Source organism: Impatiens glandulifera, chromosome 7 (genome assembly GCF_907164915.1).
Source record: "Impatiens glandulifera chromosome 7, dImpGla2.1, whole genome shotgun sequence".
Classification (NCBI taxonomy): domain Eukaryota; kingdom Viridiplantae; phylum Streptophyta; class Magnoliopsida; order Ericales; family Balsaminaceae; genus Impatiens; species Impatiens glandulifera.
The window spans coordinates 43,171,212-43,189,845 of record NC_061868.1 but is presented as its reverse complement, the minus strand read 5'-3'; the positions used below and the strand labels follow the sequence as shown (position 1 = coordinate 43,189,845).

Sequence of the window (18,634 nt, the reverse complement as noted above, 5' to 3'; positions counted from 1 at the left end):
TTATAACATGAAACAATAAGACAGTGGTTTATATCATAGTGGATAGTGGGTAAACAATTGTAAACATACGAAACTTAACATTTCGGAATATTGAAGTCAATTTATTCAAAAAAATTTCTAGGGTTATTGTTTCCGTTTTTTTAGTGATCGACCTCGAGCTTTTAGTATTGTAGTTTAAATATTATGGAAAACAAACTAAATACTAAGACCAAATTAAGATTTGGTCCTTAAGAACATACAATTTTCTGACAAGAACTCTACTTCACTTCGCAAAAGTTAGATCGGGGCTAGAAGGTTCAACAGGGGTTGATTTTCGTAGCATTTTGATTCAAAAGAGCTCCTTTCACGTTGAGAGAGAAATATGAGCACGGGATAATTTTCTGAAGACTTTACCAAAAAAATTTCTATTTTGCTCTTTTTTTTTTTGGGTTAGTCGCTACCTTAATCATTTTCACTTCAAATAATTCTAGTTTATTTATCAAATTAGTAAATGTATATATATGAAAAATAAAATATTGATCAAGAAGAGAAAATTAACTCTGATAAGTTAAATGTCATACAAACAAATAAAAAAATAATATTTTTTTTTGCATTTCTTAATATTGCACTCTCCCGTTTTTATTTTTATTTTGAAAAATATTAACTTTTATTAAAAAGAACGCAAATTAAGTTCAAACGTTATAATATTGTTATATATATATATATATATATATATATATATATATATATATATATATATATATATATATATATATATATATATATATATATATATGCAAATAGATCCTCTCTTTTCCTTAAATTCACCGCTTGTTTTATTTATAAAATCCAATCCCAATGACCATTTTGGAAAGGCACAATGTATTTATTCATATCAATGGTCGATTCCACCAGAAACTTCTCTTCAAATAAGGCACAATATATTTATTCGTATCGATATCCGATATCTCGAGGTGCCCTCCGGATACATTTATGAATCGCACCCTTCCAGCTTTATCTAAACTCTGTAAACCAATCCAATCTTCCTTGTACAATGTTGTCTGCAGGATATAAAGATCAAATATTATTATGATTGTCATTAATGACGGTGTCGAAATTCAAACCGCTATTATACTCACCTCTTGAGCAGGCAAAACCATTTTCCGCGATCCATCTGAGAAATACCCGAACCATGAGGTTTCTTTCGGAACCAAAACCTCTTCATCATCAAACTGTTGATAACCATAACAAGAAAACAGGAATTATGCCAATAAAACAGGATTCCAGTATGCTCTTATAAACTGAAAAGTTGTGAAAAGAAAAGATAGTTCCACTCACCATGATAAGCACAAGATTCTGCAAGCTGGCGAATCTTTTCTTGTAAACAGCATTCTTCTGATCCTTGTATTCGTTATTCAGTTTAGGAAGAAACTCGCATCCTTCCATGTATTGATTAATAGCCTAACAAAGTATATAAAGTTGCAAAATCGTATAAGAAGCCAGACCATTGTATAGGTGAAATCTAGATATACTCACAGTTGGGATTTTTATATAACCAGCCGGTGCAAAGTTTTCCTGCAATCAAATCATTTCTCAAATTTGTTTTTTGAAAAAAAAGGAGATTCAGGGAGGAAAGTAATACCTGCACATATTTACTATATACTCCTGATTTCATCACATAGTCCACTGGAAAGCAGACATTTCCGTACTGCAGGAAGAAAAAAAAACTAATAGAGGATGCATCTCCCAATAATTGCATCTTCATTCAATGTCCAAAACAGTAACTTTCGAGGCAGCAAGGAAAGTAAACTTACATTAGTTAAACCACACAAAGGAATCCAAGCTATCCCAGCATGTGGACCAGCCAGTGATACAAAATTATTCACCTATTTTCATCAAGTTGTTGCAGAAATCAAGTAAATGGAAATTTAATACATTTTAATGTTAATGAATATTACTTTAGGGGCTCCTTCACAAAACTCAATAACAGCACGACCAAGGATATTTCCCTGAAGGAAAAACCGTCAAATTTATCCAATATATACATTTCACCCATAAGTTACAAGGAATGAGATAAACATTTTCGATTAATTTCATTGAACAAACCTGGGAAAGTCCAACTATATTGTAGCCTTTGCTGAGCGCACTAATATTTTTCACCTGTAAGTTGCAGAAAAGAAAGGAAAGGAAAGGGCTAAGGGAAAAACTATATATATTTTATAGCAACTCTACCAATTATTAGACAAACCAGGTAGGTCTACCACCTTCTCACAAGCAATTTCAGTCTGCAAGAAGTAAAACCGAAACAGAAGTTAAATTTGGAGAAGAAAATAGCTGAGTCTTGGATTTGCCATGGCTGACAGACAAACCTGTTTTTTGAATGGCATGAACCAGGAATCTCTTGCTCCATTTCCAATTTCTCTGTTTGAAGGAAACAAGTGATCAGTGTAATGAATACAATCGAGCATATGAACTAGACAGAGATATTACATGCAATGTCCTTTGGAACCCGACAACTTGCTTAGAAGATTGGTAAAATTTGTCACTCCACTGCTTGCGCATTGATCTGCAATTCCTGCAATAATAAACCAAATATTATCAAAACATAATCATGTCTACACGTGTTTCAATTGTATTTACTATGTTAAAACTGGAATAACATGTAAAATCAACTTAAAGTATGAGGTTTGGAGCTTGAATAAGAAATCTACCACACAACAGAGAGTAAATTAATGCAACAGAAACTAGCGGTTTTCATCATACAACTGATTGTCAATGAAAAAAAAGAAGTTGAACAAAAGCTTAAATGAAATGGAAATACACATCAGTTAGCAACTGCGGAAAGTGTCCAAGATTACCATGGAAAACAACGAAAGGGAGAGAATACGCAGACGTAAATGCCCAAAACAATGCCAATACAAGGATTATTAACTTCACCATCTTCTTCAGAAGCAACTTATGATCAATCTTCTACACAGACGTAACCCTGAAAGAGTGTTGTTCACTGGAGCGAGCACAGCCGACCAATAAAACGTTGCTTGGTTTCGGGGAGCCGATGATTCCGACGAGACTGAGGAAGAGCTTACCAGAGCAGAAACAACTACTTTTTTTACTTTTTTTTTTTTGCTTGAGAACGTGTTGTGTAAGGGAGAAATCTTTTTTACTTTTTTTTTAATCTTCTAAATATATATATATATATTGAAAATCACTTCAAAATAAGTCAAACCGTCTAATAAAACAAATGTTGTCGGAGGAATTTTTAACAAATATTATGAATGATAGTTAAAATTATCGTAAGTTAGTAAATAATGCTGAAAAATGTAATGTTAGATTATAATTGACCAATCTATATAGATGACTGACTCAAATAATGATAAACTTATACAAACAATGGGAGGATACATTAACTCTTTATTGAAAAAAAAGTAAAATAAGTTTCGATCCGATTATTTCGCCTCATTTACTGTTAAGAAGGGGACAAACACATACTCGGAAAAAGATCACCAACACAATCAGAAGGTATGAACAACAAACAACCCACTAACTGTTTGAAATTTTATTTAAATTATAAAAATTCGAGACAAAAATATTCGACTAAACAAGATGTTGAACCGAACAAAACACATAACAACTCAAATCTTGATGAAAAGAGAAACAATGTACCATCGATGCTATAAAAGTCATGGGGGGGGGTTTCAATAAGAAATGACTTTTCGTGTTCTATTCAATCTCGGTTTAACATCATTATTTTTGTAAAAGTGGTCCATGTATATTAAAAACAATAAGAATAGTTTAACCACAATGACAAAGAATGACATTTGAATAAAAAATAAAAGTAAAAAATTAATCAAATTAACAATGTTACTAAATAGGTTATCGAACTCGTAGGTTATCGGAAAAAATGATTAATTTCTCCGACCGACTCCACCGACTTTCCAAAACTTATCTTAGAAAACGTCAAAATAATAACATTATTAATGATACATATCGAACAACTACGATTATTGAATGTTCAATGATTTCTCATCAATCAGACTGACAACCGTAAATAACGTTTCATTCAAAAACGAGATCTTAATATTTGACTCTTAAAGTTTCTCCCAACAAAAATATTATATAAAATCATTTTAACGAACAAATTATAGCAATACCCCACATGAAAATTATCCATGTCTTGTCAACGTAGAAAAATTTATTTGCGTCCTATCAAAAATAAAACTCTACGGTAAAAAAAAACTATATCTAATATTTAATCTTTTTATATATATATATATATATATATTTATAACATTAATATTTTTTTCTTTTAATTTTGTTTGTTTATATATAAAAAGTTAGTATAACCCTAATTATTATATTTACTTTAATTTAAGCAGTTCTAAGAACTTTTGAGAATCATTATTGTTTTGAGTTATTTTAGTTTCATTCCTTTATTTAATTAAAATTATATATATACAGAATTATTCATAAGCTCATTTATTTATAAATATTTAATAAAATATTTCTAAACTTTGATTGAACCAAACAAAAAAGAGCTCTGATGCCTTCTTAGTAAGAAACAAATAAGTAGTTTTTTTTATGGGAACAAATAGGGAAGTATATAAAAAGAAGATAATTTTATAAGGTAAAATAATATTAGAATGTATTAATTATTATTATATTTATCAGAATTGTCTTTTAAATTGAAAGTTATATTATTATTTACAAATACAGGTAAAAAATAATAGTACAAGCAATTCGTGGTATTTGAATCGTGAACAAGGATTAATATATAGATAAAAAAAAACATTAAAAAAAAACATAATATTTGCACAAAAAGACAAAAGTAGTATAAACGATTAATGTGTTGGGATCAAAATATCAATATATATATATAATAAATTGGTGATTTTAAGATAACTAAACAAAACAGAGATTTATGTTTGCTCTAATATCAAACGTTGGAAATATTTAAAATTAAAATTGATTTAATGATTATAAAATCTTTGTGAAAATTAAAAATCATAAGAAGAAGCGTGTGATTGAATCGAGTACTAACTATAAACATTGCATATATCTCGATATGATCACCGATGAACCTTATTGTTTCTCTCATTAATGACGTCTTTAACACGATGCCCAAGCTGTAGAAATTCTTTTAAACTTTTTGTCTTCATTAACCTTTAATGGTGCAAGTTCTTAATAAAAAAATAGACTAGCTAGAAACCTCTAAAGATAACACTTAATATAGTCATTGCTATCAAATAACTCAAAAGACTTATTTTATAAATATACACTAAATGAATCCTATTTTATTTAATTCCATTAAAATGTCGTTATGAAACATTATGAAACTAACATATATTCCGTGCATTTGCACGACTAATAATATAAAAAAACGTGAAAAAATATTACGGTAAAAATATAATAGTAATTTTAATTTTATTTTTAACCGTTTTAAGTTTATGGGCGGGTCAACCCACAATCCAACCCAAATATCCATTTACTCTCACATATATATCCAAATTAACCACAGCTCTTGACCCGACAATCCGAACATTTAAAAAATTAAAAATAATTATATATATATATATATATATATATATATATATATATATTAGTTAGTTAAAAGTTGAATATATATATATATATAATTATATATATATTAGTTAGTTAAAAAGTTGAACTTATATTGTTAAAATGTTCGCATTCATTAAATTTGGTGTTGAATTTAAAATATAAGTGTTATTAGTTTAGTTGGTTAAATGATTGTATTTGTTTTGTTAGGTTGAAAGTTCGAATCATACTTATAGTTTTTTTAATTTTATTTTTAACCGTTTTAAGATTTTGAGCGGTTTAACCACAATCCGACCCATGTATCTATTTACTCTCAAATATATATTCAAATTAACCACAGTTTTCGACCCGACAATTTGGAAACTTTAAAAATTAAGCATGATTATATATATATATATAGATTATTATAACTATACAATTTAATGTGTAAATTTAATTATAATGAATTAAAATACATTGAATATCATAATGGAGATCAAATAACCTACTACATTCAATATGTAATTCTAATAAATTAATTTGTACACATCATCAAATAAAATAATTTACATCTTAATGTGTATTTACATTTTATTTGTTAAATGAAATTAATACTTACAAATGTGACTATAGATTTAGATTGATATAGTTTCATAATATCATCATTTTCAAGTGTAACTTAAAGATCTAAAAAAAACTTAAAGCTAAAAGGAGTTGTGAATTTACACTTGTTTGACGAAATCTTCCTACACTAAATTCAATTGACAAAGATACTTTAAGAAGTTGTGAATTTACACTTGTTTGAAGATGGAATGAGTTGCAAGGCTAAGGCCTTATTAGTTATAAAAAAAGTTACTTCGTTTTTATAAACCTCTTATTCCATCGTCAAAAAAAAAAAAAAAACACTTTACTTAATTTTTATAATATTTTAAAATATTAAAATGCAAATACAATATTTGAGTTTATTCAAATTAATCCACCTTTTCATTTTTTTGTTAACAAATATCTTCAAATTCCTTTTTACAAACATTTGAGACCTTGTTTGATGAAGAGTTAAGTCGGGTTTGGAAGAATAGTGAGTTATTTAGGGTTAAAAAAATTAAAATTGAATTTAGGTCAAAAAGCCGTTTTCATCTTTTACCTTGCAAATACAATGTTAGCTTCACTCAAATTGCTTACATTAGTTAAGATTTTAAAGAAATTATATAAATATGCTTTGTAGTAAGAAGAGGGAAATATTTGCGTCGATTGAATCTAAATAAAGCTAGATAAAGCATGAGAAATGACATTATTTCATTTAAGAAAGGAAAATCTAAGTTATATAATCTTTTTTTTTTAATTATCTAGCATCCTTGTTCTGAAACAAAATATGTGTCCATATCTTATCATCCTTTGTATCTTCACTTTCAATTATATATACATTCAGTCTTAAATACATATATTCCTCATATTTATCAAAAACATCTTAGAAATAAAAGTGAAATTTGTTACCTAAGAATTGTTGTATATTGTTTCAATAATTGAAAACAACAAATATCAAGGACAAATGATTGAAAATATGAGAAATGAATAAGTCAAATTCTAGGTCTCTCAATCTTTATAACGCTGATAGCATCACGTCTAGGAGCATTAAGCACATTTCTAAATTAGAATACCGTTTAAAAATCACGACAATTAAAATAAATTAGGGACTTCATACAACATCAAGTAAATCTTTTAGTATACAATCTCTCCACCTCCGGTAACAAAAACTTTATCAATAAATATAGACTTATTGAGAGAAAAGCTCTTGTTCCTAACTTTGTAACTTAGTCATAAATTGAGTTTGCTGCTATGCAAGATCATGATATTAGATAAAAGATAAGAACTTTTATTTGATTTTGATTCATTTTTCTGGCAAATAACTTTGAGTTGATTTATGAACAACTTTGTTTTCAGAACAAATAAACAATAATAGTAATAAAATTTATGTCAACTCAGCCCCACTAATATAAACTGATTTACCAATAAATAAGCTACATTTTTCAAACATACACAAATTAAGTAAAATTTGTGTACTCAAACTCGTTCACTCGGACGAGTTAAATGAATGAGTTTCAATAAGTATAATTTATCATTTATTTTATCAATAAATTTCCCTACAACTTCAAATATATCACTTTAGTAATTCTTTATAAGACAAAAAGTATATTCACCATTTACTATCTCCACACTTATTATCCCAAAGGAAAAATGATCAATACTAAAATAATTATAATCTTTCCCAACTAATGAGCATTCAAAACCATTTGTACAATTGGTTAAAAAAATAAGTTTATGTCTTGTTCTTCAATTTTCTTGATTTTAATTTGGTCAATCATGTGATTTTCTTTTATATTGTTGTTATATTATTTGTTAATAATATTTGAGAGCAAGAATAATTAAAAAAAAAAGAGCCATTTAAGGCTACAAAATTGTTAGAACTTAGGCTGCTCGGTCTCAGACCGAGAAAAACCAAGAACATGCATGTTCTTTCTGTAGCGGCACATGTTCAAGGTTTCCAGGCGCTTCGTCAGCCTGTCCCGGCGCATGGAAGACGACGCTTGCTTCGCTTCCAGCAGCTGCTCCACGCTCGACCGAGAAAACTGAACCGTCATGGCTACATTTAGCAACGCTTCCGACCGAGAGACTTCACCCAGCCTGCTGCTCCTCTCCAGCCGACCGAGGATGCTACTGACGCTTTATTTCCGACGCTTGCGGCTGTTCTTTTGACTTTTATTTTCAGTTCTTTTTAGTTTTTTTTTCTTTTTTTTTCTTTGGTTTTTATTGATTTTTAAATTGTAAGTTTGTGACTTATGTGATCCTAGGTTAGAAAATTTAAAATTGAACCAACATCAAAACAAAAAATCAACTAAAATATAATTTTTTCTATGAGTTGACTTGACTCAAAGCTATAAAATTATAAAATCCCAAAAATTAAACACAAAATTATAAAATTCCTAAAACGAAATATAAAAATCATAAAACATAAAAACTTCCACAAAATATAAATAACTCACTTAGACAAATCTAAAAATCAAATAGACTTAGAATAACCTTAAATATGGAATTTCTAATTTATTAGACTATTGACCTTTTAAAATAATTTATGTGTGAATTTATATTCCTAGGCTCTAAATTGCTTTTCATTGTACATTTATTTTATTTTATATTGTACAAATACACAAGATACATGTAAAAATGGAAAACTTGAAATGTAAAAAGTAAATTGTTTTAAAAAGGCTAAAATTGAATTAGTAGAGACCTTAAAAACGTTTTTGGACATAGTTATTTTTTTCTTTTCCACACGTAACAAATGCCGAACTCGAAAAAAATCATTAAATTTGGCGTTCAGATAACTAAAATTATTTTTCTCGTTTCATAAAAATTAGGGAACGACTCTTAGTCACGAGGTTAATAATACATAATAAAAAAAACTCTAAATAGCCCTATAATTGAAATCTTCCCATTAAATATCACAATCTCTTCCAGATTCTACAGAAGGGTAACTTATGTCGTCATCTATAAAATCTCGATTTTTCACTTTAAATTTTTGATAACAGTAAAAATTAATTCTTTCTCACATTTTCAATCAAGTGCAACCGTACCATTGACGACGAAAAATCCAGCGTCAATGCTGATGAGAAAGATTTCGAGCGAAATCGTTTGGACGGAGATCTATGAATGAGGAGGTAATGGTTTGGCGTGTAGATTGACAATCAATAATGAGAAGAACAGAATGTTGTAGAGGAATCGCCTTCTACGTTCTTACCGCCTGACATCTCTCAGCAGAGTTTAGCTTTGTAAGATATTAGAAAAATTAACGGTTAGCCATACAAACAAATAAAAAAAATAGCATTGTTAGAAGGTCATATTTTCTTATTATTGCACACTCCCTTAAGTTCGAAAATAAAAATAATGTATGCACAAAGATCCTCTCTTTTTTGTTAAATCCAACCATTTGTTTAATGGAATCTACTCCCAATGACCATTTTGAAAAGGCACAATGTATTTCTTCATATCGATAGTGGATATCTCGAGGCGCTTCTCACCAAATAAGGCACAATGTATTTCTTCATATCGATATTTGATACCTCGAGGTGCCCTCCCGATACATTTATGTATATCACTCTACCGACTTCATCTAAACTCTGTAAACCAATCCAATCTTCTTTGTACAATGCTGTTTGCAGGATAAAGAGATGAAATATTATTATTATTGTAATTATTAACTGCGCCAAAATTCAAACCCCTATTATACTCACCTCTTGAGTAGGCAAAACCTTAAATGAATTAGAAATACAATAGACTTTCACATCAGTTAAAGATTACCATGGAAACACTACAAGAAAACAGCGTATTTGTGACGGAATTTACTGACGAAATTTTTGACGAATATATAATTTGCGACGTTTTTTTCATCGGAATAAAGTTTTTGCAGATATGTGTGTCGCTAATACTCCGACGGACCTACTTTTAGTCGAAAAGTTTTAGCGACAGAGTTTGCGACGATATTTATGTCAAATATTTTGACGACATATCCTACGGAATAAAAAAAAAATTCTAAAAATTTTCGACATTATTTCGTATATTTTTTTTCATCACAACTTATTTATAAAAATAACCGTCGCAATTTTTTTTCATAAATATTTTATTATCTTATATTTTTACCTCATTATTTTTGTATTCCATGTAAATAAAATATACTAAAAAGAAATATAAACAAAGAAATTTCAAAATTTACCATAACTTATTATCACAAAATATACTAATTAAACTTTAAACACAAAATCAAATGATATTTTTAAAACGACTAATGTTAAACTAATACAATCCATAAACGCATTGGTTTCTTTAGCATCAAGTATATCAACACGACGTAATAAAGATTCAATCCTTCAAACACATATAATATAAACGACGACGGAACAAATCTCGAGCCTGTGATCAATTTAAATCAAATTCAAAATTAATTATAAAAAAATCAAAAAAATTAACACAAGTATCTTATATAAAAAGAAAAGTAAGCACAAAGTGATATAGAATACCTGATAAAATTGATCACACTCACCTCTAAAACTTTGTCACTTTCTTCTTCAATGATCTAGAGCCAAACAGAGGATAAAAAAAATATAATTAGAAAAAAAGTACCAATAGAATATTCTCAATAAGAAAGAGTAAACTTAGTATACAAAGAGATTAATATTTTCCCACAATTGCCTAATATAATATTGTCAATAAGTACCTAAAGAATAGATAGAAACTTTGTTATATTCACATTAGGAGGCAATGTTTGAAACTATAGTTAACTATATTATAGTCCAATTATGGGTCCTAACTCATAAGAATGAATGATATGCACAATTGATATATGGATCTATTATGTACTACTGGTGTTAACTTCATTGTTGTATTTTTCATTATTTGAATATAAGATGTTGTGCAAACAATTACACTTCATCATCATCTTGTAATTAAAAGAATCCAGTGCAAAAAAAGGTAAACAATCAATTAACATGGTGAATGGTGAAGAATCATAGTTCATTATTGAGTTATCGGGATATTAATGAAATTGGGATTTTCATTCCTTCTTGAAAGTTACTCTCAGTAGGGGATGATTTATTGTGCCATTTTTGCAACTTATCAACATTATTATTCATTCAACATAAACATTACACCATAATGAAAACTTACTTCTAAAGCCAGTACACTCTCAATGTTGAAATCAATCATTGGGTTAACAACAGCAAGTCTCATAGACAAAAATCCAATTAGTGCAAAGAATAATAAAATTGAATAAATTATATGTAAAATTATTCAACATGATGTGCATGACTAACCTCCACTTGACGATGTAGGGACTGAACGTGATTAATAATTTTATCCAACACCATCGCTGTTCCTGAAATCTTATATGCGTCTAGCTATATTATGTACTCAAACCTAAAAGCTTAGGGCCTAACCTCTTTTCTAGTTTACTGTAAAAGATTTGATCTCAAATTGTGTTCAGTTTTAAGGCATGAAGAAGAATTACTAATGCCTAATGGTGTTTGTTTACATGGTGTTTATAGGGATAATTATATTACATTTTTGGTTTTCATAATTATCTTGTCTTCATTCATGGTAATATGAATTGTTTCAACATAACTCTTATAGGCATTATACACAACTTAGGCTTGATTCTGCATGTTTTCAACATAACTCTTATATGCATTATACACAACTGATACAAGCAAATAGTTAATAAATTTTGGTAAATTAAAACAAATGACAGTTGAACTGTTTCACCTGTAATGTTTAATCTTTTGATAAATGCTCAATCTAGAGGCTCAATGAAACCATGCCATCCATATCTGAAAAATAAGACAATTATCTGTTTTACGTTTGTCTATGAATTTAGACACAAACATTTAACCTTATTGTCTTCTAGAAGCTTGGATGTGAAAAAACGTTTATCAGCATGCTAGATGTTCTTTGGCATGCTAGAGGGGGACAAAGTCTACCGTAGATAACAAGTCCTAGTTAGTACAAGCTAAGCAGGTAAGTAGAAGTTGCTCTCTAGTTGGAAGAACACACATTCCAGCATAAGCTTACCCTAAACCCTGCATAAATTGCGTGAATTACTTCCCGCTGTTCTTACTGTATCATTTCTCACATCAATATCCAGCATACTACTCAATGTCTCATATCGTTTTCCAGGTTCAACAAGATTATGTACTTGCATTATTGATGATTTTACATTATAATTATCATACAATTATCGTCTTCTAACTATTACGGAATGGATGAATCTAATTTTAACCTTAGAGAAACGTATTCAAGTTCGGCAAATCTGAAAGCCATGCCTAGGCATCCGAATAAGACGGAGATTAAAGAACATGCATCACAAAACATACTAACCAGAGCAACCGCAACGCTTTCTCCCTTCTCGGTTTTCTTCTCAGTTTCGATCGAGCACAGTAGAGAAGCCTTGATCAGAACGACTCTTACTTGCCCTAAAATGGCGATATACAAATTAGTCAAAAAGAAAAACTCGTTAGAGGCTAGAAATTACCTTTAGAGATTGTCACGAGCCAAGCTCTTACTTGCCCTAAAATGGCGATACCAACAACGGCGACAATGCAATACCTAAAATGGTGATACCAACAATGACGATTGAGAACAAGGAGGAATTCTATTTAGAGTTTCTCTGGTGTTTAGACAAAGAAATGGAGACATAAATGACAAAGTAAAAGAAGAAAAAATGCAATACTCTTTAGATTTTCTATCTTCTTTTCGACGACTCACATATTATTTTATTTAATTTATATTATATTATTTATAAATTAAATTAATTATATATTTAATTTATTATATTATTTGATTATAAATTAATTATATATAATTTATTAAATTAATTAGAGTTAACTCTTTATATAAAAAAATAGTTAAAATAATTATATTTAATATGTTTTATTATTTTTATGAGATTATTATCTATTGATTTTCTATAAAAAATTTCTAAAGTTATGATTTTTTTACGCAATCTGTTACGACTCTGAGTTTCTACGGAATCTGCGACGGCTGTGAGTTTCTACGGAATCTGCGACGGCTGTGAGTTTCTACGGAATCTGCGACGGCTGTGAGTTTCTACGAAATCTGCGACGGCTATTAGTTTCTACGGAATCTGCGACGGCTATGAGTTTCTACGGAATCTGCAACGATTCTATTTTTCTACGGCATTTGCGACGACGATAGCTCAATATTATAATGAAATAGATTAAAATAATGCTCAATATTATTTATTATTATTTAATTTTAATTATTCCTTAGAGTTATATAATAAATGGAAACTTTAATTTTGTTTTAATGTTTGATAAATATATATTTTTTATTATTAACACAAAAGTTACTTTTTAAAATCCACTAATATAAAAAAAAAAAATAAGTTCTAACACTTTGAAACAATATAGAACCTGGTAAGTTATTTTCTCATCTACTTTTCGAGGAATTTTTCATATAGCAGATTTTTTAAACTATTTTTTCGACTAACTAAAATTATTTTGACGCTCAATAATTTTAGTTGTAAATTTAATCTAAAATATACTATGAATTCATTTATGAATTTTGTGACGGAATTTAATCTTTTATTTTAGCGACATTGATTTATCATAGGTAAAATATCTTTGTTTTTTAAGACAAAGTTTTCTTCATTCAATAATATTTGCGACGGTTCATATTTTTCGTCGATTACACCATCGAAATATTCGTCGCATATTTCCGACGTTAATTAAACGTCGGTAATTGTGCGTCGCTATTTAGGCGTTTTTTTGTAGTGAAAACAACGAAATGGAGAGAATACGCAGACGTAAATGCCCAAAACAGTGCCAATATAAGGATGATTAACCTCGCCATCTTCAGAAGCAGCTACAAGTGAAAAATGGCGAAAGGTATATATATCATTGATTCACACATTTTCCCAAACCTTTTCGCGATTGGGGATAAACCATGTTGCGTGTGAGAGGTTTTTTCAGTTTAGACACTATCAATAACTATCAAATTCGATGAACAATTTGAAAAAAAATATATATTTAAAGATATTATAGAGATTGAAAGTAATCTTAAATAGGGCACCAATGAAATTGTGTCAAACAATCTCACAAAATCTATATATAATAATTATTAAATCTAAATTGCTGAGATTGTTGAGTCAAAAATTGTTAATATGAATCTTAGCGTGAAACAAAATAGTTACAAGTTGGGTCAAACCGTATGTCAGCTTAAATAAATAAACAAACGGATTATGAGTTTTTTTTATTTCTTCATTTATTTCCATCTCTAACTAATAAAAAAATATATAGTCTATTTTAACAATTCAAGAATTAATAAATTTTAAAAAATAAAATAATGAGTGTTCTTTAATTAAATTTTATTTTAATATATATATATATATATATATATATAATTCTAAATTGTATTAATTATTTTTATAATTTATATAATATACTTTACTAATAAATGAAAACATTAACCATTCAAAAAGTTAATAAATTTTAAGAATAAAAATTTAATTCAATTATAATAATATAATAAGTGTTCTTTAATAAAAAAAACCTTAAAAATTATATATATATATATATAATTCTATTTATATTAATTATTTTTAAAATCTATATAATTATATATTATAATATATACATGGATCATTTTTTAAAATTATATTATATATATATAACATTCCATCTAAAATTTAATTTGTGATATAGTTAAAAAAAAAAAATCTTTTTAATTATTTTTCTATATTTATATTTGACACAAAAGGGTAGATAACATTTTTATAAATAAAAAATAGTTAAAAATAAATTGTTATTTTTTTAATTCAAAAATAAAATAATGTATGCAAATAGAACCTTTATTATTATTATTATTATTATTATTATTATTATTATTATTATTATTATTATTATTATTATTATTATTGCACTCTTCGTTAAATTCAAAAATAAAATAATGCTGCATGCAAATAGAACCTATCTTCCTTAAATTCAACCACTTGTTTAATGGAATCAAATCCCACCATGGATATCCGTTGTTATCCACTCCACCAAATAAGGCACAATGTATTTCATCGCATCGATATCCGTTATCTCGATGTGCAATCCTGTGACATTTATAAATTGAACTCTCCCTGCTTCGTCTAAACTCCTTAAACCAATCCAATCTTCCTTGTACAATTCTGTCTATAGTATTAAAATATCAAATATTATTATTATTGTCATTATTGACGGTGCCAAAATAAATTCAAACCGTTATTATACTCACCTCTTGAACAGGCAAAACCTTTTCTAGCGACCGCGACCCATCTGTGAAAAACCCGAACCATGCGCTTTCATTCGGAATCAAAACGTCATCATCATCAAACTATTGATAACCAAAACAAGAAAACAGAAATCATGCCAATAAAACAGGATTCTGCAGTATGCTCTTATAAACTGAAAAGTTGTGAAAAGAAAAGACAGATTCACTCACCTTGATAAGCACAAGATTCTGCAAGCTGGCGAATCTTTTCTTGTAAACATCATTCTTCTGATCCTTGTATTCGTTATTCAGTCGAGGAAGAAAATTGGATCCTTTCATGTATTGATCAATAGCCTAACAAAGTATATAAAGTTGTAAAATCGTATAAGAAGCCCGACAATTATATAGGCGAAATCTAGATACTCACAATTGGGTCTTTTACATAACCAGCCGGTGCAAAGTTTTCCTGCAATCAAATTATTTATCAATTTTTTTTTTTTTTTACACAGGATCGGAGGAAAATCGTACCTGCACATATTTAGTATATATTCCTAATTTTATGAAATAGTGCAGCAGTTTGCAGGTTTGTCCGGACTGCAGGAAGAAAAAAAAAAAAAACTAATAAGTAAACCATAATGGCATCTTCATTAAAAGTCCAAAAACAGTAACTTTCGAGGCAGCAAGGGAAGTAAACTTACACCACAATAAGGAAACGCACCTATCCCAGCATGTGGACCAGCCAGTGATATGTAATTATTCACCTGTTTTCATGGAGTTGTTGCAGAAATCAAATAAATAGAAATTTAATTAATACATTTAAATAAAGGTTAATAATGAATCTTACTTGAGGAGCTCCTTCACAAAACTCAATAACAGCACGACTAATGATATTTCCCTGAAGGAAAAATCGTCAAATTTATCCAATAAATACATTTCACCCATAAGTTACAAGAAGGAATGAGATAACAATATTATTCGATTAATTTCATTGAACGAACCTGGGAAAGTCCAACTATGTTGTAGCCATTGCTTAGCTCACTAATATTTTTCACCTGTAAGTTGCAGAAAAGAAAAGAAAGGAAAGGAAAGGGCTAAGGGAAAAACTATATATACTTTATAGCAACTCTACCAATTATTAGACAAACCAGGTAGCTCTACCACCTTCTCACAAGCGATTTCAGTCTGCAAGAAGTAAAACCGAAACAGATTCTAGTTAAATTTAGAGAAGAAAATAGCTGAGACGTCTGGGATTTGCCATGGCTAACAGTAACAGACAAACCTGTTGTTTGATTGGCACGAGCCAGGAATCTCCAGTTTCACTATTTGAAGGAAACAAGTGATCAGTCTAATGAATATATAGGAAATAATAATACAATCGAGCGATCGAGCATATAAACTAGCTAGCTAGACAGAGATATTACATGCATTGTCCTTCGGAACCCGACCAATTGCTTAGAAGATTGGTAAGACGTTGCACTGACTTGGTTTTGCAATTATGTGAAACACCTGCAATATTAATAAACCAAGAATTAATTATATATATATATATATATATCAAAAACACAAACATGTCTAATTCAATTGTACTTAATTACTATGTTCAAACTGGAATAACATGTAAGAGAAACTAAAATTATGAGGTTTAAAGCATATATAAATCTTGCTATATGCATGCTACATACAATAAATAGAAATACAATTATATATAGACTTTGATATCAGTTAGCAATTGCGGAGAGTGTCCAAGAATATTACCATGGAAAACGACGAAAGGGAGAGAATACGCAGACGTAAAGGCCAAAAACAGTGCCAATGTAAAAATGATTAACTTCGCCATCTTCTTGTTTGGTTTCAGGAGCACAGAAAGTATGAAACTAAGTGAAGAACGTGACAAGTATATATATTCACATTAACGTGTTGCGTTAGAGAGAATTTTGTTTACTTTTTTTCTTTTTTCTAAAGTTTTAACTTTTTTTTTTTTTAAATCACTTTAAAAAAGATAAACCTAAATAACCAACAAACCATCTTTGTAAAAATCTCTACCAAATATTATGAATGATTGTTAAAATTATATTTTAGTCCAGAGTTGATAAACAAAGTTGAAAGATTTCTTGTTAGATTATATTGGATCAAATAATAAGAAACTTATATAAACTAGGAAAATTTCCGTACGATGCACACGGATGATGATAAAAATAAAATAAATAAAATAAATTATAAAAATACTTATTCAATGTTTAAAATTATTAAAATAAAAAATATAACGTTCTCATTCCACATTTTATTCACTTCGATAAAAAGACTTATTTTCTCACATGTTTCATCACATATTTTTTCCGAATGAATCTCTAATTTCGTGACTTTACACTTTCACTTTGTCTATCAAATATTTGATTCATATTTTTTAATAATTAGCATCGTGATCTCACACTTTGGTCAATTAAATATTTGATTCATATTTCTTTAACCACTTTCAAATGATACCGGTCTATTATCCCTCGACAAACCACATCTCAATCACATTTGGTTAAAGGTTGTACTTGTTTTGTTAGGTTGTAAGTTTGAAATCTACAAATAACATTTTTAAACTTATTTTTAACCGTTTTAAATTTATGGGTGGGCCAACCCACAATTTGACCCAAATATCCATTTACTCTCACATAAATATCCAAATTAACCACAACTCTCGACCCGGCAATCCGGACACTTTAAAAATTAAGCATCATTATATATATATAGATTAGTTAGTTAAAAATTTGAACTTTTATTGTTAAAATGTCTCGCGTTCATCAAATTTGGTGTTGAATCTTAAATATAAAGTGTTGTTAGCTTAGTTGGTTAAAGAGTTGTACTTGTTTTGATAGGTTGCAAGTTCAAAACCTACAAATAACATTTTTAAATTTATTTTTAACCGTTTTAAGTTTATGGGTGGGTCAACCCACAATTCGACCCAAGTATCCATTTACTCTCACATAAATATTCAAAGTAACCACAGCTCTCGACCCGGCAATCCGGACACTTTAAAAATTAAGCATCATTATATATATATATATATTAGTTAGTTAAAAATTTGAACTTTTATTGTTAAAATATCTCGCGTTCATCAAATTTGGTGATGAATCTTAAATATAAAGTGTTGTTAGCCTAGTTGGTTAAAGTGTTATACTTGTTTTGTTAGGTTGGAAGTTCGAAATCTACAAATAACATTTTAAATTTATTTTTAACCGTTTTAAGTTTATGGGCTGGTCAACCCACAATCCGACCCAAGTATCCGTTTACTCTCACATAAATATTCAAATAACCAAAGCTCTCGACCCGACAATCC

General features: G+C 28.8%; 2 protein-coding genes across 2 annotated transcripts; both read right to left on the bottom strand.

Annotated features, from left to right (window-relative positions):
* Positions 1-869: 869 nt before the first annotated feature.
* LOC124909987 (palmitoyl-protein thioesterase 1-like) lies at positions 870-2,972 on the bottom strand. Its single transcript, XM_047450613.1, has 12 exons — positions 2,838-2,972; positions 2,470-2,554; positions 2,349-2,400; positions 2,244-2,264; positions 2,086-2,139; positions 1,938-1,988; positions 1,794-1,865; positions 1,622-1,687; positions 1,516-1,554; positions 1,318-1,440; positions 1,119-1,211; positions 870-1,040 (listed from the first exon to the last, which is right to left on the bottom strand). Exons 1-12 carry the CDS (start codon positions 2,917-2,919, stop codon positions 870-872), a joined length of 909 nt encoding a protein of 302 aa, XP_047306569.1. The 5' UTR covers positions 2,920-2,972.
* A 12,105-nt stretch (positions 2,973-15,077) lies between these two features.
* Positions 15,078-17,146, bottom strand: LOC124909986 (palmitoyl-protein thioesterase 1-like). Its single transcript, XM_047450612.1, has 12 exons — positions 17,065-17,146; positions 16,731-16,815; positions 16,589-16,628; positions 16,471-16,491; positions 16,308-16,361; positions 16,154-16,204; positions 16,008-16,070; positions 15,838-15,903; positions 15,737-15,775; positions 15,541-15,663; positions 15,334-15,432; positions 15,078-15,251 (listed from the first exon to the last, which is right to left on the bottom strand). Exons 1-12 carry the CDS (start codon positions 17,144-17,146, stop codon positions 15,078-15,080), a joined length of 897 nt encoding a protein of 298 aa, XP_047306568.1.
* Positions 17,147-18,634: the final 1,488 nt, after the last annotated feature.

Excerpts from the sequence above, each read along its gene's own strand:
- LOC124909987 (XM_047450613.1), bottom strand. The coding sequence starts at position 2,919 with ATGGTGAAGTTAATAATCCTTGTATTGGCATTGTTTTGGGCATTTACG. Across the intron at positions 1,989-2,085 it reads ATATAGTTGGACTTTCCCAG|GGAAATATCCTTGGTCGTGC; the intron begins GTTTGTTCAATG and ends TTTTTCCTTCAG. Across the intron at positions 1,441-1,515 it reads GTTATATAAAAATCCCAACT|GCTATTAATCAATACATGGA; the intron begins GTGAGTATATCT and ends ATACTTTGTTAG.
- LOC124909986 (XM_047450612.1), bottom strand. The coding sequence starts at position 17,146 with ATGGCGAAGTTAATCATTTTTACATTGGCACTGTTTTTGGCCTTTACG. Across the intron at positions 16,362-16,470 it reads CTGAAATCGCTTGTGAGAAG|GTGAAAAATATTAGTGAGCT; the intron begins GTGGTAGAGCTA and ends TGCAACTTACAG. Across the intron at positions 15,252-15,333 it reads AGGTTTTGCCTGTTCAAGAG|ACAGAATTGTACAAGGAAGA; the intron begins GTGAGTATAATA and ends TTAATACTATAG.